Source organism: Schizosaccharomyces octosporus (assembly GCF_000150505.1).
Source record: "Schizosaccharomyces octosporus yFS286 unplaced genomic scaffold supercont6.1, whole genome shotgun sequence".
In the NCBI taxonomy this organism is placed as follows: Eukaryota; Fungi; Ascomycota; class Schizosaccharomycetes; order Schizosaccharomycetales; family Schizosaccharomycetaceae; genus Schizosaccharomyces; species Schizosaccharomyces octosporus.
Genome location: NW_013185619.1, coordinates 4,551,106 through 4,574,090, shown reverse-complemented (window position 1 = coordinate 4,574,090; position 22,985 = coordinate 4,551,106). Strand labels below are relative to the sequence as shown.

The window sequence follows — 22,985 nt, the reverse complement described above, 5'->3', positions numbered from 1 at the left end:
AAAGTTATGAGGACTTAGTAAAACGCTGTACCATATCGAAACCAAAACCCGAACTTGCCTGCCATTGATTCATTTAGGAAGGGGAAAAGGAAAAAGTATGAAAACGTAAAGTTTAGCACGACTATAAAGATAAAACACCGCCTAAATGAAACAGGTTTATTTTTCTCTTCTTCAACAGCCTGCGAGATCCTTGCATAGTTTGAGGGAAACAAACTAACGATAACAATGAATCGAATAAACTTCGAGCTAGCTTCTTGAATTCCATAAAAAATGGAACCAATTTACAATCCTTCCTAGGATATGGTGGAATTGGATCGTTGTCTAAACATAAACTTCCTTTCCATGTCGTATAGATGGGAATTAGTGTTTTGACTGTATTTGGGTAAACTACTGTCAGAAGTCGCAGGACTCAATTGAGAGGGTTTCACATCCTCTAAATGCATTTCTCTTTCTTTTTCTTCCATTTCTGTTGAAAGTATTGAGGCAATAAACGTTCCTCAATCACCTTTGCTTGGTAAGTAGGATTCTTCGAAACTAATCGAGTTACGTGTTATAAGGACCCAAAATTGTACAAGTGTTAAAAGAAATCATCTAAATTAATTGACGATAAAGTTGAAAAACAAGTTTAAAACCATCTCTAAAAACCTAGAAAACGAGCCCACAATCGCAGACCAAAATGTTTTGTAGCGGTAAAATAGCAGCTTTCCCAAATTCGTATTCCTTCGGTATTCTTCGCTAAACTATATTTGCGTTGACTAAAAGTTCCAGCTACGCGTGAGCGGTACTTGGCTCTCTGAGAAGTAACGTAACGCTTTGTTTATGTTATCTAAGCAAATAAAGAATTTAAGCTAACTGAAATCATGAAATGCAAATGCTTTTCTTTTTTTTATTATTAGAGCTGGTTTATATTCTTCAGATCTTGATACTTTATTGAAAAGTTTCGGTCGGCTTAACGGATCAAGAACTTCGAATGTCCTTACTAAAATTGGAAGTGTCAGAGATGGACTCTCATTCTCCATGAAAAGAAACAAATCAATGGAAAACAACGATCAGCTACAAGGATCTATGTTTAGAATTGGATATTTTAATACTATTTGGATGAATAGTAATTCGTTTCCAGGGACCTAATTCACTGGATAATCTATGTAGACTTTATGCAGCTGGATCAGTCAAATCTTCCAATCTGAAGATTTGAACTTCCAACTAGAGGTGTAATGCATCTTTCCAAAACTGATTAAAGTTGTATGTTTTCTAGTTCTAGTATTTACTTATGTACACGTTTCTACGTACAGACTTACATCTCATTTTGGTTTTTCTGTTCGATAATAAAAGTATTCGATTATAAAATAATATTATAATATAGAAATATTAATGATACCGTATAACGGTTATGACTATGAGAAGCAAACTTGGAATATTCGGTTGGAACGTGTCTCAAGGCTACTTACTTCAACGCATATAAAAATGTAACACTCTAATTCCTGGAATCCTAATAAACAGATCAAGAAAATACCTAGAAATTAACAAAGAAAACAAGGAACACAAGAAAAGAAAATAATGCCGCTCATACAATATTCTACGACTGGCTGTTAATGCTAACGGCTTCCGAGTTAAACATTGTACCAGCACTAGCATTATAAGTTTAAAATTTAGATAAGTTAGGAGCTACAAAATTCCGAGAATTTTGCTAGAGGAAATAAGATCCTAATGGACAGGGGACTACCAGTGGGAGGGTTTCCGTACTTGATGTTCTAAGTATTAAGTAAAACATCGGAATAAGGAAGAAACGAACTAGAAATTGATCATGTGAGATCAGCGGAAGTAACAGTGGTACTTGAGGTCCTGTTTTGGACGTACTCAACAGTCTAAAAGCCAAATTATCATCTATACCAGTTGAAGTGCTTATCGAGCTTGAGGAGTAGTGATATGAGGAGAATTTGTATTAGTAAGAGGAGCTAATGAGCTGTATATCCTTTTGAATATTGGGAATTCACTGTATGGGATCTGAAAACTAAAACTGCCGCTGAATCTGCAAGTGGTAATACGATTGGAGGATGCAGTACTACGTATGGAGCCAAAACCCATGTTGCACTGGATAAGTAAAATCATCACTTACACTATAAGGTTCGAAGGAAGCAAAAATAAAAGCTGGTACTGCTTGGAGCTTTAGAGGCAGATGTAGTAGCAGGTAAAGCGCTGTTGCTAATCGAACTTAAAGAAGAAAAATTACGATGAGGTTCGAAAATAATAGTAGGAACAGATGATGTCGTGTTTGTCGATGAAAAAATGAAAGAAGCATTGCCACTGGTAGCCAATGAGTAGCACTCCTTGTGGAGAAAAGCCGAAACGCTGTTTCTTACTGAAGTGTTACAGAAAACGATGGTATTACTAGTTAGATCCCGCGAAGCAAATCTATCATTGGATCCTGAAATGCTTAGAGGGTTGTAAGAAGCGTTACCGATCTTGGGTGTTGGCATTATAATTGGATATGAAGAAACAGCATCAATGTTAGGTATTGAGTTGTTATTATTCTGAGCTAGTCGAATAGTACTACCAGTGTATAACTAGCTATGACTACTTGACATCTAGGAATAACATCATTCCTAAACTCGGAATACTGGTAAGAGTTGACTCGGTTGTAAAGTTCCGAAATATTGATGGTTTTTTTCAAAAAAGAAGTAGGAGAACCATTAGCGTTGAACCCTATAACGCTAGTTGAAAGGGACTGCATATTGGTGGGCGTTGTTATTGTAATTCACAATGCACAATTTAAAATGCTAAAAACCCAACAGTTGTGTAGCGCTTCCTTTAACATTTGGTCTGTTAATTGACACCGAGAACGGCAACAGAGATACTGACTTGTTGCTATTTGGAATCCTAGCAACAAAACTACTACGAATTCCTGTAGTACTAGTAAGTTCTGTGGAGTAGCATTGTTATTGAGGTCTAATTTGCTAATCGAAGGGGGAAAAGCGGAATCACTAGTGGCCGTCGAACTATCGGGTTTTGGAGCTAATTGGAGCTGAAGAAAAAAACTACCATTAAATACCGAAGGGGAAGCAGTAGTGTCAGTCAATTATGAGTTCATACTGATTGAAGTTAAAGAAGCCGGGCTATCACTAGAGGTTGAAGCTGTGGTAGAAGAATGGCAACGTACTGTTCGGCGATGTTGTGATTGTATTTATCGACTCAGAAGCCGAAATAGCTCTTCCATTCAATCTTGAATCACTGGTAGAATTGAGGTATGTAGAAGCAATAGCAGGTACGATGTTGTTGCTACATTGGTGCCAAAGGAATAAAAGCACCAGCGGCTGTATAGCTATTGGAAGCTTGGGAGGAATTTCTACCATCGTTTTATAAAACTCCATTGGAAAACAAAAAGCAGTATCTTCCGTTCGTGTGGCTTTCTATTTGGAGCTGAAGAGCTAGTAGCAATAATGAATACATAATTGTTACTGTCCGTGCTGAAATAGAAGCCTAGTGGGTGAATTGCTCACTCAAATAGAGGAAAGACTAACGTTGAAGTGCTAGTATGTATGGAGCTATTACTAGTTATGACTCGAGGAACATAACTGTTGTTAAATACTAAAATGCGAGTAGGAACTGAAGGGAGCAGTACTAATGTTGGATATGAACAACCAGCAGGTATTGAGGAAGCATCTTTCCTGATAGATGTTTATTTGAAATTTAAGAGGTATGACTTCCTTAAACCCAGAAACACTGGCAGAAATTGACATCGCAAAATTCGAGACTATTGCTGTATTCGTCAAGACAGGAGTAGAATAAGTACTAGACGCTCCTAAGCTACTAGAAAGTATTAAGGAAGTACACTGCACACTGACAGTTATCTTTGGCATTGATGCCTGAATGCTAATAAAGAGGGACTGTGTATTAAGCTAAGTGGTGCTGATTACAACTGATGAGGTATTAGTCAAAAATGAACTTATTATGCAAACGAAGAAGAAAATTCTACTTAAGTTAAAGCCGAAGAATGTATTTGAAACCGTTGCTTCTAATTTTGAAATGAGGAATGGGCAATACTCCTGGTTCCCGTATTACTAATGAAAACGAACGGAGCAAAGACACCACTGATTTTGTTGTATTATGATACTGTTTGACTAAACAGTGTTTCACTCCTCCAGTCATTCATGTCATTTTCATTATAGATTCACCCATATAGAAGAAATCCCTTTGTTTTTGATTCAGCGGCCCCACGAAAGTTTTCCAAAGATTAGGTTCATCAAAACTTAAGGTTGAATGTATTTCTTGTAAAAAGTGAGTTTTGACCCCAACGTGAGAGTTCCTACACTGATCAGTCATCATAACGATGATTATGCTCTTTTGAAATCTGTTGCTAATTTGGTCTACTTGATAGAAAATATGACAAAGAGAAGATAACTTTCGCGTCTTATAATCATTCTGAATTTCATCATTGCTTCGATGTCTTTTTTTTCCAAACTTCTGGCCAGGGATTCATATGGGGTTAAGCAGGTCGGTTAAACTACATTTATTCAGAATCTTTCGCTTCAGCCGCTATTAGATACAGAAATGAAGTGAAGCGTTGTACTCAGTATTTTGGAAACAATTTTCAAAACAAGGACTACCTTCATAACAAGCGTTCTGTTGCCGTTTTGTCGCTGCCACCTTGAAAGAACGAAAACACGTCTATCACCCATGAGTAGAACATTTATTGATGGTGATATGCTTTAATATATGTATTCAGAGGATATATACGTTAGTGTTTCGGTTTCCTAATACTTCAAAGTCAACTACAGCTCAAAAATAACGAAATGTATTTATCAACTTCTAGTTGTTGTTTAAGCTTCCTTGGTTTTATATGATTTACTACTTGGTAAAAAAATAGAAACAAGTAGAACGTGAAAAGTTGCTAAGCCTACAGCATCCCCAGTGCTCATTCTGTCTTCAACCGAAGAATTGAACTAACACGAAAACCTTACGAACTTCGATATAATGATCAGATGGGAACTGGTATTTTCACCAACGCATAGCTGTAGAAGTACAACTATATAACTTAATAAAAACCGTGAAGGCTAAGCTATGCTTGGTAGAAACAACACCTTCTCATAGTCGTAATGAAACCGCCGCTTGTTTAAAACTTTTCAATCATCAATTTGGGTAAGAAATGCGTAATATATATTTTATTTTGCTTTGATTCCATCCTATGCAATTTCTGTCTTTGTTGTTTATATTTGAAGGCCGCTATTGCAATTTATACAAACGGTGAGGTAAATCGGGAGTCAATTTCTGAATTGAAATAATGTCAAGTTAGTATCTTTATATATCCGCATTATGGATGGGGAGGAGATCTTTTTCTCGTATTATCATAGTTTGCTAAATTTGAACTGAACGGTGAATTCTAAGTCTACTACAGACGTGTGTGTAGCATAGCATAGTATCCAAATTGAGCAATAGGTTGCAGTAAACAATTATCATCCTATCTTAAGCTACTAGAAATCGTAAGTGCTTACTAGCTTAACATCTTGAGTCATAGAGATTACACATTTTTATCATAGACAAATGTATAGACATAAAAAATCACAGCATGTACGCACAGCTCTCTGTTCTGAAAAAGTGTTTATCTGTCTTTTCATAGTTTTCAACCATAGAATCCAATGTCATCTCATTTTACATGGGTTGCAGCTAACTCTCCAACCGTCATAGTTACGTTCAAAACAATGACGTCGAAGGGCGCGTATGATGTAAAAGATGAAGTATTGTTATTCTTTCCTTAAAGTTTTAACTCAAATAAATAACGACTCATATATGGCAAAGTTCGCTTTAATAAAGATTCTCTTCTCTATCCAGGCAAAAGCTTATAATATAGGCCAACATAGACGCTATTTAATATTGTTATAAGTATAATTGTTTTCTATTCTTATCCTTTATTTTATGAAATCCATGAAATTACCTTGCATAGATTTGTCAGAACAGAATACAAATCTTCTTAGTAAATCGGTTGCTGACGCTTGTAAAGAATGGGGATTTTTTACACTGAAAAACCATGGAATCAGGCTAGAAGACGTACAAGTGTTGTTCAAACAAAGCGATGAATTTTTCAAGCTACCCAGCGAGGAGAAGGAGAAATACGTGTTTCATGGAAGTGATTTGCCGTCAGGGTATTCAAGACACCAAGGTGAAGGCGTTTATTCACAAAAGCCACAGTATAGAGCTGTAAAAGAGTACTATGATATCGCAGAAATTCCTAACTCGAATCCTGAAGGACTTAGTCAATCATTCCGTGAACGACTACCTGAACTAAAACTGTTTCAAAGACAGTGTTATAGTCTTTCCTTAAGAATCCTTGAATTGATTGCTCTTGGATTTGAGATACCAAAGGATACCTACAGCAAACACCATAGCTCCACTGAGGACTTCCTTCGGTTCATCGAATACATGGTCCCTGAGGGAAAAGGACACGTACAGGACGATGTGGATACAGATAGTCATTTTGATTATGGAACCATTACCTTGCTGTTTCAAAGAGACTATGGATGTTTACAAATTCAACCTCCACAAACTCAAGGTTTTTCTAATCCTGAGTGGGTTCGAGTCTCTGTTGACAAAGAGGTGATTTCGTAAGTAGCTATTCCTTCCGAAAATTAAAAGTAGGAGATGAAGATTATTAACAGTTTTCTTTAGAGTCAATGTTTCAGACATGTTAGAATTTTGGACAGGTGGAAAAATAAAGAGCACCGTTCATCAAATCAAAATTGATCCACATATAAGGGAACGGCAAATGATTGCTTATTTTTCGGTACCTGACCTAGACTTCCCCATAACTGGATATTTTGATGAAGGCGATGGAAAAAAAGAAAAGACAATGACAATGCGCGAATTTAGAAAAGAGAGTTCGTCGCGTCAGCCATAGCATAGCCATGATTCTATTCGAAGCAACAAATGCCCATTTTTATGGAAAAAGAGAAGAATCGAATGGCTTACAGGATGTAGAAATTAGCACTAATTTGGAATATGAATAAAGACATTTTCGGACATGAGGAAGGCACAGACTGATTCACGGTACTTCTTGTCATTCGCTCCTAAGTTGGCTTTCCAGAGACGGTCCTTTTCCTCACAAAGATGATTTGAAAATTTTTTTTTAAAAGAATGTAACAATCTACCGAAGTTTGAACTGGTCTAACTTTCGTGGTTATGGATACAATTCTAAATATGCGACTTCATTTTTTTCATAACCTTCCAAGTCTGAGGACCAATATCATATCAGACGAGTAGTCACTACTTGTGGAATCTGAAATTGGTATATGGATGATCTATATTTCTTCTCTTTATGGCGTTATAAGAGTGATATTTAATTTTTCGATTATTTCCTTATTTCTAGTTTATGTAGGGATTAAAGAGCTTATCATGAAGAAAAAGATCCGTCATGCTTATAAAAAATTCGGCCCAAGTTGACGGTTGTCAAGCATGGGTTCTTTGAATTGAAAAATAAAAAACAAACGGCAACGGAATGTAGGAGAACAAACTTGCTTCGAAAAAATTCGAACATGAGGAAAGGAAATATTAAAACTTAATGAAAGAAAAGGATTATTACAATCATTTGTATGCTTTTTCTTTCAGAAAACATACAAAAAAGATGTTAACTTTCATAACCGTTATACGATGTCATTAATATCTCAGTATAATAATACTAATCTATTTTCGAATACTTTTATTATCGAACAGGAAAATCAAAATGAGATGTAAGTCTGTACGTAGAAACGTGTACATAAGTAAATACTAGAACTAGAAAACATACAACTTTAATCAGTTTTGGAAAGATGCATTATACCTCTAGTTGGAAGTTCAAATCTTCAGATTGGAAGATTTGACTGATCCAGCTGCATAAAGTCTACATAGATTATCCAGTGAATTAGGTCCCTGGAAACGAATTACTATTCATCCAAATAGTATTAAAATATCCAATTCTAAACATAGATCCTTGTAGCTGATCGTTGTTTTTCCATTGATTTGTTTCTTTTCATGGAGAATGAGAGTCCTTCTGTGACATAAGGACTGTGACATAATCGGCCTAAAGGACTGACTATGAGCAAGGATTGCTTTACCTTCTAATCAAACATCCTACATTCTCACCTACTCTTTCAAGTTTCTGTACAAGCTCAAGAATTGTGGTTGAAACTTAGGCTACTCAAGGCTAAACTTGATTACTTAAATTTTCACGATGGTATGAGTTGACTTTTCCTTCATTTGGTCGTTAACAAAAATTCAATTGATTCAGGTGGATCCAAACCTTGATGAAAAAGAAAAAGAAGAAGCATCCGCAGGAACGGATTCAACATATGGTTATCATTCCAACAGTACAGAAGGCTACTCTGACAAGCCTGATCCTGAGGGCGTTGACAACCAAAGCCGTCCTACTGAGGAATCCAAAACTGCTGAACATCTTAAGGGAGACGTAGAAGAAGTTATTGGCAAAGCTACCAAAAACAAAAATATCTTAGAAAAGGGAAAAACCATGAAGGAACAATAAGATGTTGCTTTACAAATGGTGTACTTTCATTGTTTCTATGTTATAAGCCGCTACTTTAAAAACCTTTAACAATTTTTATAAGTGGTAAGCCGAATAATTCTTCTGATAAAGTGCAAAATCTTTAACTTTACATACCACGAACCCAAACGATTCCAGTGAATGGAGTTGCGATGGGTGACTGAAATCGCCGACTCAAGCAGAGCTAAATTGCCCACCAAGGATGCGGTAACGAAATAAGAATTTGTAAGAGGCGTCCTTTACTTAACCAAAAACACCCTAATTTACTATTACTAGATTTTAAATTAACATGTTTACAAATCTTTACGAATTCGAAGTCCCCTTCCGAATTAGCTTCATCTAATTGTATTGGCAAATGATAATTAGGATAAGAAAACAATGTACTCCTACAGCACTTTAAACAGGTCAAAGTAAGAGCTCAACCATAAACAGAAAATAAACAAAATAACACAATTTTTCTATTTTTTTCTCAATATTCTTAATTACTTGTCATATATTATTGTTATGACCTTCCAATATAGACTGGTCATTTGAAGAAGACGCTAAAGAGGAGCAAAAACAAGCATACATTTTTAGAATATTTTATTGAAATAAATCGTGGTGTTGCTTCATATACTACTGCGTAAGGCTACAAAACAATAAATATGTCCGAAGAAAAAACAAAACATATATAGCAGCACCGACGACCGATACTAGATAATATTAGTATCGGATATTTATTACATTAAAAGTGATTTACTACATTAAAACTGTTCCTTTTTATACTTTATAAGATATTGAACATAAACAGCCTTTCGTCATCTTACAAAGTATTGGACTTGATATAGTTAGCGGCTTTGGTACCAGCATATACCGCATTTGATCCAAGACGGTCCTCAATTCGCAACAACTCATTATATTTGGCCAGTCGTTCCGATCTGCATGGTGCTCCTGACTTCATCTGACCAGCTTCTAAACCAATTGTCAAATGGGAGATAAAAGCATCATCTGTTTCACCAGAGCGATGCGAGACCATCAGACCCCAGCCGGCCTTTTTTGCCATATTTGCAGCCTGAATGGTTTCCGATAAAGAGCCAATTTGATTAATCTTTACCAAAAGAGCATTTGCACATTTTTCTTGTATGGCTTTTGATAGTCTCTTTGTATTTGTCACTGTCAAATCATCGGCTATAATTTGTACTTTCGTGTTGCTTGATATAAACGAAAATGCCTCCCAGTCTTCTTCTGCAAAAGGATCTTCAATAAACACAATCTTGTATTTTTCAATCAGCTGGTTATACTTTTCGTACAGTTTTTTGTAATCAAGTTGGTTACTTGGGTTTGGTTTTGAGCTCTTAAAATCCAAATCATATATCTTCCCGTTATATAATTCTGAGGCAGCAACATCAAACCCAATTCTCACTTTTCCTTCATATCCACTCTTTTTTATTGCTTCGCTAATCAAATCCAACGCCTCTTCTGCGGTTGCTAAATCTGGAGCAATTCCTCCTTCATCTCCTACGTTTCCTGCCGAAGCACCGTACTTTTGTTTGGCAAGTGACTTCAAATTATGGTAAACTTCACTACACCAACGAAGTCCCTCGGAAAAGGTAGGAGCTTTAATTGGCATTACCATGAACTCTTGAAAAGCAAGGTCTCCACCCGCATGTGTTCCACCATTTAAGACGTTAAATGAAGGCACAGGGAGGCAGTTGCTTTCTTTTGAACCAGCGAGTTTGGCTATGTGTTCGTACAAAGGAATCTTTAAATAAGCAGATGCGGCACGAGCTACTGCCATTGAAATTCCAACAATACTGTTGGCTCCTAGTTTGGACTTGTCTTCTGTACCATCCAAATCTATCATAAACTTGTCAACTCTTTCTTGATCCGTAATGTCAATTCCTGATTTTTCTAGGGCAGGAGCAAGCACCTTGTTGACGTTTTCTACAGCTTTCAAAACACCTTTTCCTCCCCATTTCTCTTTGTCCCCATCACGAAGCTCTTTTGCTTCCCATTTTCCCGTGGATGCTCCTGAAGGAACCATGGCTGGGAACGTTCCTAAATCAGTTGTAAGCTCAATTTCAAGAGTTGGATTTCCTCTTGAATCATAAATGCTTCTGGCATAAACTTTTTGAATTGTCGACATTATTAGTTGTTAATCTGAGTAGAATACTATAATGACTTTCACATGAGTCTGAAATACTTATAAGACTTTCTCTACACACACGTCAATCATACGTGGCGGTTCAGCGATCATAAATTGAATTGAGTTATATTCGATGCATGCGGTATTTTCCCATATGTTCAACACGTCAAAAAACCAAGTGCAATACTTTTTTGATTTTATTCTTAGAAGCAGCAAACAGAAGCTATATGCTTCATGATTTTGCGACTGGATACAATCATCATAACTTAAGAATTGAATACCAAAAAAAAAAAAAAAAACAGAAACAAATCCAATTTAATATATAAACTGGTATAATAACTAGCCCATAACTATCTATGTACTCTTAGCGACTTATGCAGGAATCAATTGCAGTTCATCATCTTTGAAATCAAGAGAATATTTTCTGCATTCGCAATTCTTAAACACTTTTTCAGATGGCATAAAATTGAGATCTTCTTCAGGTTTCTGTTGCCTTAGTAAAAATCGAATAAAAACACTATGGGTCACAACAACAATCTCCTTTTGAGGAAGGTTTTTAATATATTCCAATGCTTTTGTAGCTCGTTGCATATTTGATTCGTAATCGCCACGGTAGATACCTTCCCGAGCTGGATAAACGCCATCTTGGCAAGCCTTGAAGTTATACTTGGGAAATTTTTGGGCAGTCTCCTCCACCTCAAGTCCAATGTCACAGGGCCAATCTCCTGCTTCTTCTACTAATGGACAAATGTCAATTGGGATAATTCCAGTTTGTAAGGAATCCCGCAACCCAATTTCCATTGTCTGCAACGTACGACGCATTGGTGAACAAACGATTAAATCAAACGAGATGGGGTGCTGAGACAGTTTTTCGCGTAGCTCATCTGCTTGGGAACGTCCTAGTTGTGTTAAATTTGGGTCCCGAATACGATGATCCTCATCAGGGCCCACATTATGTTCGGCTTGACCATGTCGAACAATGTAGACAGTTTTTGCTTGTGGAGAACTCTTTTCAACCATGGCTTACTAGGCTTTATATGAAGATGAAAAAGTAAATAAAGCTTTTTATAATCTTTCTTTCACGTATAGAGAGCAATGAAATATGAACGGAGAGAAGAGCAGCCTTCGGGATTTATATAAGTAGTTTATATAATTACAGAACTTTCTTAATTTTTACTTTAATTATGGAAGTCAAATAAGCCTAGATTTGCAGTACGTTTTTCTACTAGGTCATCATCGCTTTCGTATAAGCTTTGCATCACTTATAACTTTTGCCCATCTGTAAAAATAAAAATACGCGTACTGCGTTGCTTGTAAAATAGAAGACGTCAATCGTAAGACAAACGATCTTTTTCTTATTTTTCTTTTATTTTTAAGAGAACCAACAAACTATATCTCTGTAACTCTTAAATCTTTAATTCACCATTTAGATGTGTACACCGTCATTAATCCTTTCATACAAAAAAAAAAGAAATTATGCCCAAAGTGTTTGTAAACAATTGTAATTTGCTTTGCATTAACAACTTTATTCTTTAGATACAAGAGAAGAATTCAAAAGGGAGAAGAGAATCCGAAACTTCTGCTGGAACAGACGCTACTTAGGGATATAGTTCCGAAGCTGAAGGCGCCTACTCATCAGGTTCTGAGGGTAGGTATACTTCTTCTGAGGATGATGAAGACGATGTTAATGAATACAAAAAGTAAACAGTCTGGAAGAAGATTTGTTTGGACTTAAAAAACAGATTACGAAAGCTTCTAAAGAAGAAAAAAAAGGAACAATATGAAGACAAGTAAAGTTTGAATACATAGAGGGGAGTTAATACATGGTTTAGGAAAATCTCTTATGTGTAGAATATAGCTTATGCAATGGTAATTCAAAATATAAAAACGTCTTTTTCTAAAAAGAAATAGAGAGTATATAATTTATATATGTCACAGATGGACTCTCTCGATGCGAGTGTAAACGTATCAGTGAAAAATTAGTGTAGGTTTTGCTAAACTGGAAGTAGATTTGAATGTTTTGGTACTAGCTTCCAGGGATCTGACTCACCAAATAACCTATGTAGACTGTATTTAGATAGATCACTCAAAAAATCTTTCAATCTGAGGATTTGAGATTTCAACTACCGTTGTATATATATCTTTCAAACATCAATTAAAAATACCTTTTAATGAATATGTTTGGATTTTTACCTCTAATAATAAGATTTGATAATATACTAGTATAATGGTATTCTGCTATTATCTTCCAGCTAAGCATGGGAATAGTAACATCTTTGGTCCATAGAGAACCGTCTGTTGTGAAAAGTCAATTCTGAAATACAAATTATTATGATTCCTGCAATGCACTAACGTGAAAATTGCTATGCAAACTTCATAAATTACTTTTAATTGAAGACCCGTCTAAAGGAACGTATCTAATTATGAGTTATACTAGATAAAATCAAAATAAATGGTTGTATAGTTTATTTGAGGTTAACCAACTAGTGTAACTTGGGTATTTAAAGGTATCGTCGTTTCGTGATAAGCTAATGAACAGTAAAATACAGTTTAGGAATTCTAAGAGAACTATTTAACATAAAATGAGATATCATTGAATCGGGCATTATGTCTAAGGTCGAACATGGTTAGAAGTAATACCAAATGTTGATAGAGTATATCATATCAAGAGCACTTTCTAAGTTTTTGAACTTGTAAATTCTAAACATTTAAAAACTCACTCCAACTATTTTGTGCCGAAAATAATGCAAACACTAAGTAGCAAAGATCATATTGTGGTTGAAGGAGTTTCAATTGTTGAGTGAGAATTAAACACATAGTAACTAGAAGGGAAAAACTGTTAAGAGAATGTAGAGAGGATGAAAATCTTTTCTTTTTTCACAACGTCATACAACATATTTACAAAGTCATGATTCGTCTCTCTTCAAGGAAAGTTACACATTTCTCTTGCTTATTTTCCAGTTTCAAACATACGGTATGAGTTATTAGAGCTTACAGGAATGTCAAAAGTTTATAGAGAGTGTTAAATGTAAATGAATAACCAATTCAACATAAGCAAGATGGGAACCATATACTTGAAGCGATGCAGGGTTTACTTGCATAAAAACTTTTTTCTACTTATTTATTCAAAACACGGCTTGTATAAACCGTTTGCAAACTTATGTACAAGCTCAAGCATCAGAGAATATAATCATCTATAGTGATGTCGTTTTTAAGCTTTGTCCATCTACTCTTGTAAATTCTTCCTCCCTTCATAACAGCCAGTAGATGACGATGAGGACCATCTAATACAGAAATGTCCTCCAAAGGATTATCTTTTAGAATCAAAAGATCCGCAAAGAATCCAGGTTTAATTTGTCCAAGTTTATTTTCCATGCCAAAAAGTTTAGCTGGGTTAATTGTAGCTTGTTGTAAAATTTCCCCAGGCGTACATACAGATGAGCGCAGGACAAACTCCCCAGTCTGTACAGCATTAAGAGGTCCAAGTAAATCCGACCCGTAACAGATGTTAACACCAGCATTCTTGGCAATTTCCAACGATTTCAATCCAGCGAAAAGAATTTTTTCATTTTTCTTCCTTGCGTCCTCGGGAAGGAAATTGGAAAGTTGGTCACTTGTCATTGCTTTGTAAGTTATGAGAGTAGGTGTAAGATAAGCGTTGTTACTAGCCATGTATTTTGCTGTAGATTCATCAATTAAGTTGCCATGTTCAATTCCTCGTACACCATTTTCTATACATTGACGCACAGCTTGCGGTGTATACGCATGTGCAGTAACATATGTACCATGGTTGTTGGCAGCTAGCACAATTGCCCGAATCTCTTTGGGGCTAAATTGAAGTGATGATAGTTTATCAGTTGGAGAAATAACCCCACCTCCTGCCATAATTTTTATAAAATCAGCACCTTTTCTTAACTCATCTCGGGCAGCCTTTAAACATTCATCTGCTCCATCACATATTCTTGCAAGAGCATTGTTTTGGCACCCACATGCATCTTCCTGTGAATGCTGTCCGTCAGACTCCGGGTCACGCAGATCACCGTGACCTCCAGTTTGGGAAAGAGCATTTCCTGCGAAAAATAACCTAGGTCCATGAATAATATCGTCTTCTATAGCACTTTTAACAAATGCAGCAGCTCCACCACAGTCTCGAACAGTAGTGAATCCTCTTTCTAAGATTTGGTTGCATACTTTGTGGTAACGCAAAACAGCATGAGAAAACGGAAGATTCAATCCAGATTTCAAATCAGGTTTACCAGGAACAGCAACAATGTGGATGTGAGCATCAATTAACCCAGGACAAACATATTTCCCCTCAAGATCAATAGCTGCATACTCTCCCGCATCGTCTAATCCTGATTCCACACCAGTAAGTGGTTCTCCAGGATACATAACATGAAGAATAATTCCGTGAGAGATATAAATACTAGCATTCTCCATAATCTTTTTTTCTGCAACATCAATTAAATTGGCATTGTAAAATAGATAATTCTTCTTTGGTGGTAGAGACCATGGTTTTATCAATTGCTCTGTATTTTTACTTTTCGTCATTCTTATTTGCTTTGAAACAGGCTCATTTAAGCACTTGGCATTCTTCTTTTATATACACAAGGATCAAAGCTGCTACCTATCTAAGAGCCTCAAAAGCTATCTAAACGACTCGTAGAAAGAATGTAAAAATCAACTCGCAATGTATTTCTTTTTTTATCACTGATACATATATTTTACATGAGTGATTATCTTACTTCTTTCTTTCTTTAAACATCAATGTTAGTTGCCCTTTCATGAATCTATTAATTTATCATTTATCAGTGTTACTTCGATATAATTAATAGAGACGTGGGTAATGAATTTAGCAAGAAAGAATGGCATATTTGATTTGATGCGATGTAGACCTATTTGTGAGCCGTTGATGAGTTTGAAACAGTAAAACCTTCAGCTCCGCCGCTTTCCTAAACACCTTCTAGATGCTAATCTGAAAAGCCATAAGTGGCTTTCTAAAATAATTGTTTCTGTTTATTAAAGCTATTTTCAATTTTTAAAGCAAATTTAAGAAAGAATTAGAATTTTATGAAACTTGAACTCGTTGGATCTTTGGAATTGGATAGTAAAGGCTATATATTTCAGTTCTCAAATAATGTTTTGGAACAATCCCTCAAAGACTACCTGATCCTTTCAGTGTCCAATTGAAAAGAAACCTTACCTATAAACATTTAGATAAGAGATATTTATCTTTAAAGAAAAAGAATACAAAATTGAGTTGAGCTTGATGTCTGTTGCTTGCTCCAAGTGATACGCATATTGATAGTCAATATATCAAGTAGATGCACACCCATCATTGAAGTTAGCTAGGAGTATAAAATGACAATTTTTGTATTTGATTCTAGACTTAATAAAACAAAATTTAGAAATGAGTTCCGAAGATTCAAAAGATTTCAATGAAAAAATACATAATCATGATGTTGAGATTGGGGTTGGAGAAATTCAACAAATTGATGAATTGGCTTACACTGAAGAAGAAGAGCGAAAGCTTGTTAAGAAGATTGATTTACTCATACTTCCTTCGTTATGTTTAATTTTCTTTGCGCAATATCTTGACAAGCAATCTATTACCTACACCTCTGTATTCGGCTTAAAGACAGATTTACATATGACTGGAAATCAGTATTCATGGTGCAGTACTGGGTTTTATTTATGTCAAATGATTACGACTTTTATTTTTATTTATCTCATGACGAAGGTGAATCGTACTTTGTTGATAGGTGTTTCAGTAGTAGCATGGGGTGTATGTTGTACTTGTCTCGGTGCTACCCATAATTACGCTCAATTTATTGCTGTTCGATGCCTTTTAGGAGCTACTGAAGCTGCATGTCAACCTTGTACGTTGTTAGTTACTCAGTCATGGTATAGAAAAAAGGAGCATCCATATCGTATGGCCGCTTGGATAAGTATGAACTCTTTAGCGCAAATCTTTGGGTCATTCTTCATGTATGGCATTGGAAAGACCAACAAATCTTCTCTAGCAGATTGGAAAATAATGTTTCTTATATGTGGTATTATTTCTATTGTAATAGGGACTTTGTTTGTGATTGCTGTTCCATTTACTCCAGAGAAGGCATGGTTTCTTACTGATAGAGAGAGAAAAATTGCTCTACACAGAATATATATCGAGAGTGATAGACAAGGAGGCTCTCAGTTCAGCAAGGAACAAATGTTTGAATGCCTCAAATGTGACTGGCTCACTTGGAGCTCTTTTGCATTTGGCTTTTTGGTCTGTGTTACTTCCGGGACAATAGTTTTCCAATCTTTAATACTCAACGATTTCGGATACGACAAGTTTCAAGTCATGATATACGGATCTCCCTCTGGTGCCGTCCAGCTAGCTTTTGTTTGGATCGGTGTATTTATGGTGATGGGTTTCTCAAACTACCGTACAGTTATTGCTCAGCTTTTAATTATTGTCCCTATTGTTGGTAATGCTCTGTTACTGGGTTTACCGAGCAAAGCAGGTTGGGGCATTGTAGTGTCTTCTTGGCTTGGCTCTGTAATTACCTGCTCTATGTCGATTTTATTGAGTCTAAACGCTTCAAACATTCGAGGTAACACAAAAAAATCTATTGCTAATAACCTATTTTTTGTTGGATACTGCCTTGCAGCTGTAGTTTATCCTCAATGGTGGGATTATTCCAAGGATCCCAAATTCCGCGTTGGTTTAGCTGTAAACCTAGCCTTGTGGTGTTTGCTTGAAATCCTGTTGGTTTATTATAGATGCAAAGCTTTACGAGAAAACAAAAAGAGGAGTGAATTAGAAAAGCAAGAAGATTTACCTATATATAGTATTTATGATGATGTCACGGACAAACAAGACCTAAGACACAGGTATTCATGTTGAAATATTAGACCCAGAGAAGCTAAAGTTTTTTTTTTTTTAATTTCAGCTTATTATACGAATTGTTCAACGCGGCATGGCAAGCTAACTATTTAATAATCCATTTTTTGGCGTTAAGACTGATAATCATAAAATATGCTAATAAAATTGAGACATCTGGAGACATATAGTCAAATAAAACTAGTCCAATGCTATTAGACTCGTACAGCAACATATTTTTTAGTCTGATCTTTCACTCAATGCACTTTAGTTTTAAAGCAGTTGATGTTTGCATGGTAACTGATGCAGAATCACTACGAAACGAGATTTACTCCAGTAACCGAGATTCTGCGATAGTAAAATATTTGAGTTGACAGGGCTATTTGATTTTTTTTTGTAATACAATAAACGACCCAGAAGATCGCATTCTTCTTTTCATTTTCCTGTGTTTCATTTTGTTGCGTTCTCTCTCATTTTACTTTACATTTGTAGATATTCGTTTGTTGTTAAGTTATTCTGATCAATTAAAATGGGTTGGGTAGGATTAAAAAACTACTCGTCAAGAAGAATTGATTAACTGCGTTTTAAGTGGTTCGCTATGCAGTTACTCACTTTCGTTTATTAGTAGTATATGACCGTGACCAGATCAGTAAGGAAAAATAAATAAATAAAAAGGTTAAATAAATAATACAATAAAAAAATAAAAAAAGTCACCAGCATTCGTCCAAGTAGTTTGTTTGTTTTCGAGATTGCTACGTACATTTTACCAACCCACATGTAACTTCTTTACTCGTTTATTTTCAGCCTTTATGAGTCAATTTTCTATTTCGCTTTATCGAGTTATCAAATTATTTGTCATGGTTTACTTACCCGTTAACATTCAGGGTTTTTAATGACTACATACATTCACTACCGCAAGTGATGAGTGATTATTGAATCCTCTTTAAGCTATGGAAAAAGAAAGATCCCCAATAAGGGAAACGGAGTATAACTAACTGCACAGATAGCCACTAAATAAGGGAATAATAAGTAGTTTCTATCAAGATTTTGACTGCTACGATCGACAATTATTAGCACAACTATGACTTTGTGTATTACCATTATACATTTAAAATAATGGTATATCATTTAATGTATTTCATGAGTACATCTCTTTCGGAACTATCATAATGTGTCGGGCTTAACTAATTTCATATAGATGAGGAAAGGAAGCCTTCAACGTCTCAGCAAAAGAGGATACAGCGTTTCGGATGCGACCAGTCAATCTTGAGGATTAAACATGTGTTTAAGCCAGCAAAAGAACAGGTAACTCATAACAGCAGAGAGGAACATATTTTGTGTTAGTATCCGTTTGCAGCAGAAGTAGGAACAGATCTTCTGTCAATAGCGCTGGAAACACCACCATTCACATCTCTTCTATCGATGGCACTTGAAACAGGGCCTTTTACGTCTCTTCTATCGATGGCACTTGAAACAGGGCCTTTTACGTCTCTTCTATCGATGGCACTTGAAACAGGGCCTTTTACGTCTCTTCTGTCAATGGCGCTGGAAACACCGCCATTCACATCTCTTCTATCGATGGCACTTGAAACAGGGCCTTTTACGTCTCTTCTGTCAATGGCGCTGGAAACACCGCCATTCACATCTCTTCTATCGATGGCACTTGAAACAGGGCCTTTTACGTCTCTTCTGTCAATGGCGCTGGAAACACCACCATTCACATCTCTTCTGTCGATGACATTTGCAAAACAAATTCCAATAAAAACAATTAAAGTCGTCAATAAAAGATGGATGGAAACGAGGCGCATTTTGTTGTGAAAAGTATGTCGATTAAATAGAAAGGATGGTCTGGGATTGGACAAATAAACCAAATTCAAGATTTGACTTGGTGAATTCTCTTGTGAACGTAGTTAAGTTGGAGGAAAGAAGGACATTTTAGACTTTTTATATGAAAACCTCAGCGCACGGAATGACATCTATGCATATAAATCATCGATATTTCTGTAAATGACTTCAGAAAGGAAAAATACCATTTCAACGCTTCCTCTTCATGAAGGCTTGGAATTTTGGCGTTTACATAGATGGTTTATGATATAAATCTCCATGGGTATGTATACATCACAGGGTTTGATGTATTTTCGACACGATGGGTAGCCTATATCGATTACCTCTTTGCTGCGCCTATTTGGTTACATGGATATGTTCCTATAGTTTTTCTTTCTCGTTATACAATGTATTGGGTTGATTTGGGTGAATGTTTGTGTCTAAGCATAGCACATTAGATTGATTGATGTCATTCGAGGATTGGAATTACAACTACAGGTACAGAAATCTGCCTAACAGATCTCACTGTAAATAAGTCATTTACTGATTGAACTGGTCCTAATTCTCCTCGTAATCCTTGACTATTGGATATTGTTTATGCATAATTAGCGAACACGCCCATAGTTAGATTCTTGGCTGAATGTAGAGACTTTTTCACTGTGCTTCGTTCAGTTGAGACCTTCATTGTACCTTCAGGTGATATGTCCAAACAGGAAATGTAGACAAACTCCCTTTGATATGGAATCATATTATAACAAACCAAAACAGTTCCCATCCGATCACTGTGGTTGATACATGGGACTCTATTGAACAGTACCTGGGCTTAGCCAGCCTCTTCCTCTTTTTTTCCATTTAATTAAGCTATTCATTCCGTTTTTACCACAATCAAGTTACCTAGAGTAACTCTCCGTTGACAGTGGTGCTTGTTGCTCTTGAGTATAAAAACCAAACTGAAAGAGCAAACCATTTGACATGAAACAGACTTGATCAACTGTTTCATTGAGGGTATTTTTATATACATAAACAAAAGCTTTTACTTTTGATCATGCTCGAATCAATGTGAAGTTACCGCGGACTGTTTCAACGTAGGTAATGCTATGTGCATTGCTATAATTGATGGACAGAATAAGATGTCACACTTAATTAAAGTGTCAGTGAATGAAAATGTTTTTACTCGTAAACATACTCGTTAATGTCGTCGTTGTGTGCTGTCTTATACTAAACATATGGCTATTGGTAGTTACAGCAGCATGATTTTCATGTATCCACAATATATTAAGGAATAAACCGTGTCTAATGTACCGTTATTTAATTATTGTGTTAATTAAAATAAACAGAAGGTAATTAAAAGTACAACGGAAACGAAAAGTTCTATCATAAATATACGATCCATCCCTTCCGCTTAATATGAAAAACAAAAAAACTGCAAACTATTTTACATAGACCGTTGGAGCAGTCAAACAAGGATTGGAATTTAAATTTCTTCGTATTGCTGGAATGTATCAGCATCCCATTTTTGCTGAGAGGTCATCTCCTTTTTCAAAGCTTTCAAAAATTTATTAGGGCCGCATGCACTTATTGCATTCGTATTTGTTCCAGACAAATGAAAGTAATCCTCGACATACTTTCCCAAGTTAGGCCTCTCATCAAAATACTGAATCGAGTTTGAACCATTCGTTTCAGATATTAAGTGATGCTCTTTCACAGAGTAGCTTGTCGTCAAATGGCAATATATATGAACGGTGACACCATTCTGCTTTATAGAATCTTCCAAGATCTCCTTGAATAGACGAATAAACTTGAGTGATCGACAAGCCCATACGAACGTGATGTCGACTGTATTCCCAGGATTTAACAGCATGTCTCTGAACAATGGTAAAGTGGAAGTAATTCCGCAACCAGCGGCTGAAAATAAAACATAAGAGTAATTCCTAAAGGGGTTGGACATTGGTCCGTAAGGTCCATCCAGGAAGATTGTCATTTCCTTGATCGGTGTTACACATGTAGCATCCGACTCTATTCGTTTATGAAGATCAGAGACGTAATTTCCTGTGTCTGATCTAGTTACAACGATACTAGTGTTGGATTTTGAGTTGGACTTTTCTGATTCTTCACTTGTTGAATCATCCGTGGAACCAAGATGGTTTGCCAAGCGACGTGTGAAACCCTTGCGGACGACAACCAAAAGCTCAATATAGTCGTCTGAAGGGCAGCTAGCAACTGTGAATGGATGCATCTGCCAAAAACTTAAACGAGGAATGTTGACATAAACGTGATTGCCAGAAGACCATGGTAAGGAAAAGAAAGAGGCTCTGGGTTTTTTTCCACGCAAGTAAATAACATCATCCTCTATCATTGTCGCCTGGAACGTTGTTTTATTCAGAAAGCACCGAAGAATCCTACATGCACGATCCAGTGCATATAAAGCGCTGGCCGCAATCATATAAGGAATACATCGGGGATGATGCAAGTAAATACAAATAAGAAATGCAATGCTGCAAACGTGATGGATAAGGAAAAACCATTCATAAAGCCTTCGCCTAAACCATGGTAAAACACTAATAATTAAAAGGACTGTTATGGCGAGAATGGCATAACCTGTATTATATACACGATTAATTAAACTTAGGCCTTTTTCAGCATCCAAGGCAAGGCGTGTAAACCCATGTATAATACCAAGAAGAATGGCAAACTGAGACAAGAGACGATGTATATAATTCATCTTCTCATGGGAAGAAAAAAGCATCAAAGCGAATGGGTTGTTTTTCATACTGAAAAGGAACGAAAGAACAAACACAGCAGATGATAGAAATCCTAATCTCGCACATACTAGCATTCCAACCCATTCGCCTTTAGTTCCTGGGTTATTCGTATCTCTTCCGATAAAAGGAACGGTATTGCGAAAACGAGTGGAACGATGATAATTGTCATAATAGCTTTATTCGTTGCCAAGTACAAATAAACATTTCTTACCACCAGGTATATACGCTCGAAAGCCGAAGGCGGCGAAGAAACTTTAGCGCTTGGAGAATTATCATGTTTGAAAGATTTGCGTTTTATCCTTAATGTTTCTATCAAATAAAGACCAGAGAGAGCAACTAAGCATCCAAGAAAAAGAAATAAGAAAATAATCGCCCATTTGTCATTAGAGTCATACTTTATTACCCATGTTGAGTCATACATAATCACCCATGTTCAAGTCGAATTCGCTTCTATCCTTTGTTCGTTTTTTTTGTCTTTATTTTTCTTCTTTCTTCCGTGAAGTTTTATTTGCAATTTGATTCGATAATCCAAGCAATTCCAGCCGTCTCTAGCAAATTAAAAGTCTTAATTTCGATCACATGAAACCATTGGAGCGAGTGTATGTTTCTTATAAACTTTTTTTTTCATCTCATTATTTTACGATTTTTCTATTTCTAATCTCGAACATTGTTACTTATTCTCGATTACCAATTCATTAGCAAAAGGTAAACGTAAGAGAAAAGCCCAACTGACCTTTTTTTTTCTTGGGTGAATTATTGACTTACCAGATGTTTTACACCTTTTTTATCTGATAATCATCAGTAGGTAAATTTACGAATAAATGCAATTGAAAACCAGTTTAGAATAGAAAAAGAACCTAAAAAAAGAAAAAAAACCCTGGT

General features: G+C 36.0%; 9 protein-coding genes across 9 annotated transcripts; 3 read left to right on the top strand and 6 right to left on the bottom strand.

Moving 5' to 3' along the window:
- Window positions 1-2,047: 2,047 nt before the first annotated feature.
- Window positions 2,048-2,477, bottom strand: SOCG_04633 (uncharacterized protein; the record flags this gene model as incomplete). The annotated part of the gene is made up of 1 exon (XM_013162379.1): window positions 2,048-2,477. One exon carries the CDS (start codon window positions 2,475-2,477, stop codon window positions 2,118-2,120), a length of 360 nt encoding a protein of 119 aa, XP_013017833.1. The 3' UTR covers window positions 2,048-2,117.
- Window positions 2,478-5,777: 3,300 nt separating this feature from the next.
- On the top strand, window positions 5,778-7,564 carry SOCG_04632 (iron/ascorbate oxidoreductase). Its single transcript, XM_013162378.1, has 2 exons — window positions 5,778-6,596; window positions 6,661-7,564. The coding sequence occupies exons 1-2, from the start codon at window positions 5,911-5,913 to the stop codon at window positions 6,887-6,889; spliced, it is 915 nt and encodes a 304-aa protein (XP_013017832.1). The 5' UTR covers window positions 5,778-5,910; the 3' UTR covers window positions 6,890-7,564.
- A 476-nt stretch (window positions 7,565-8,040) lies between these two features.
- On the top strand, window positions 8,041-8,930 carry SOCG_04631 (uncharacterized protein). The gene is made up of 2 exons (XM_013162377.1): window positions 8,041-8,200; window positions 8,255-8,930. The coding sequence occupies exons 1-2, from the start codon at window positions 8,198-8,200 to the stop codon at window positions 8,504-8,506; spliced, it is 255 nt and encodes an 84-aa protein (XP_013017831.1). The 5' UTR covers window positions 8,041-8,197; the 3' UTR covers window positions 8,507-8,930.
- A 161-nt stretch (window positions 8,931-9,091) lies between these two features.
- Window positions 9,092-10,755, bottom strand: SOCG_04630 (enolase). Its single transcript, XM_013162376.1, has one exon. The coding sequence runs from the start codon at window positions 10,647-10,649 to the stop codon at window positions 9,327-9,329; it is 1,323 nt and encodes a 440-aa protein (XP_013017830.1). The 5' UTR covers window positions 10,650-10,755; the 3' UTR covers window positions 9,092-9,326.
- A 197-nt stretch (window positions 10,756-10,952) lies between these two features.
- On the bottom strand, window positions 10,953-11,900 carry SOCG_04629 (phosphoglycerate mutase family protein). The gene has a single exon (XM_013162375.1). The coding sequence runs from the start codon at window positions 11,667-11,669 to the stop codon at window positions 11,022-11,024; it is 648 nt and encodes a 215-aa protein (XP_013017829.1). The 5' UTR covers window positions 11,670-11,900; the 3' UTR covers window positions 10,953-11,021.
- Window positions 11,901-13,826: 1,926 nt separating this feature from the next.
- Window positions 13,827-15,200, bottom strand: SOCG_04628 (uncharacterized protein; the record flags this gene model as incomplete). The annotated part of the gene is made up of 1 exon (XM_013162374.1): window positions 13,827-15,200. The coding sequence occupies one exon, from the start codon at window positions 15,198-15,200 to the stop codon at window positions 13,827-13,829; it is 1,374 nt and encodes a 457-aa protein (XP_013017828.1).
- Window positions 15,201-16,059: 859 nt separating this feature from the next.
- SOCG_04627 (membrane transporter) lies at window positions 16,060-17,541 on the top strand (the record flags this gene model as incomplete). The annotated part of the gene is made up of 1 exon (XM_013162373.1): window positions 16,060-17,541. The coding sequence occupies one exon, from the start codon at window positions 16,060-16,062 to the stop codon at window positions 17,539-17,541; it is 1,482 nt and encodes a 493-aa protein (XP_013017827.1).
- An 870-nt stretch (window positions 17,542-18,411) lies between these two features.
- On the bottom strand, window positions 18,412-19,733 carry SOCG_04626 (uncharacterized protein). The gene has a single exon (XM_013162372.1). It carries the CDS (start codon window positions 19,323-19,325, stop codon window positions 18,858-18,860), a length of 468 nt encoding a protein of 155 aa, XP_013017826.1. The 5' UTR covers window positions 19,326-19,733; the 3' UTR covers window positions 18,412-18,857.
- Window positions 19,734-20,815: 1,082 nt separating this feature from the next.
- On the bottom strand, window positions 20,816-22,524 carry SOCG_04625 (ferric reductase transmembrane component; the record flags this gene model as incomplete). The annotated part of the gene is made up of 2 exons (XM_013162371.1): window positions 20,816-22,112; window positions 22,172-22,524. The coding sequence occupies 2 exons, from the start codon at window positions 22,522-22,524 to the stop codon at window positions 20,816-20,818; spliced, it is 1,650 nt and encodes a 549-aa protein (XP_013017825.1).
- Window positions 22,525-22,985: the final 461 nt, after the last annotated feature.

Coding starts and splice junctions, on each gene's coding strand:
- SOCG_04630 (XM_013162376.1), bottom strand. CDS start 10,649: ATGTCGACAATTCAAAAAGTTTATGCCAGAAGCATTTATGATTCAAGA.
- SOCG_04632 (XM_013162378.1), top strand. CDS start 5,911: ATGAAATCCATGAAATTACCTTGCATAGATTTGTCAGAACAGAATACA. Junction 6,597..6,660: donor GTTGACAAAGAGGTGATTTC/GTAAGTAGCTAT, acceptor AGTTTTCTTTAG/AGTCAATGTTTCAGACATGT.
- SOCG_04626 (XM_013162372.1), bottom strand. CDS start 19,325: ATGCGCCTCGTTTCCATCCATCTTTTATTGACGACTTTAATTGTTTTT.
- SOCG_04629 (XM_013162375.1), bottom strand. CDS start 11,669: ATGGTTGAAAAGAGTTCTCCACAAGCAAAAACTGTCTACATTGTTCGA.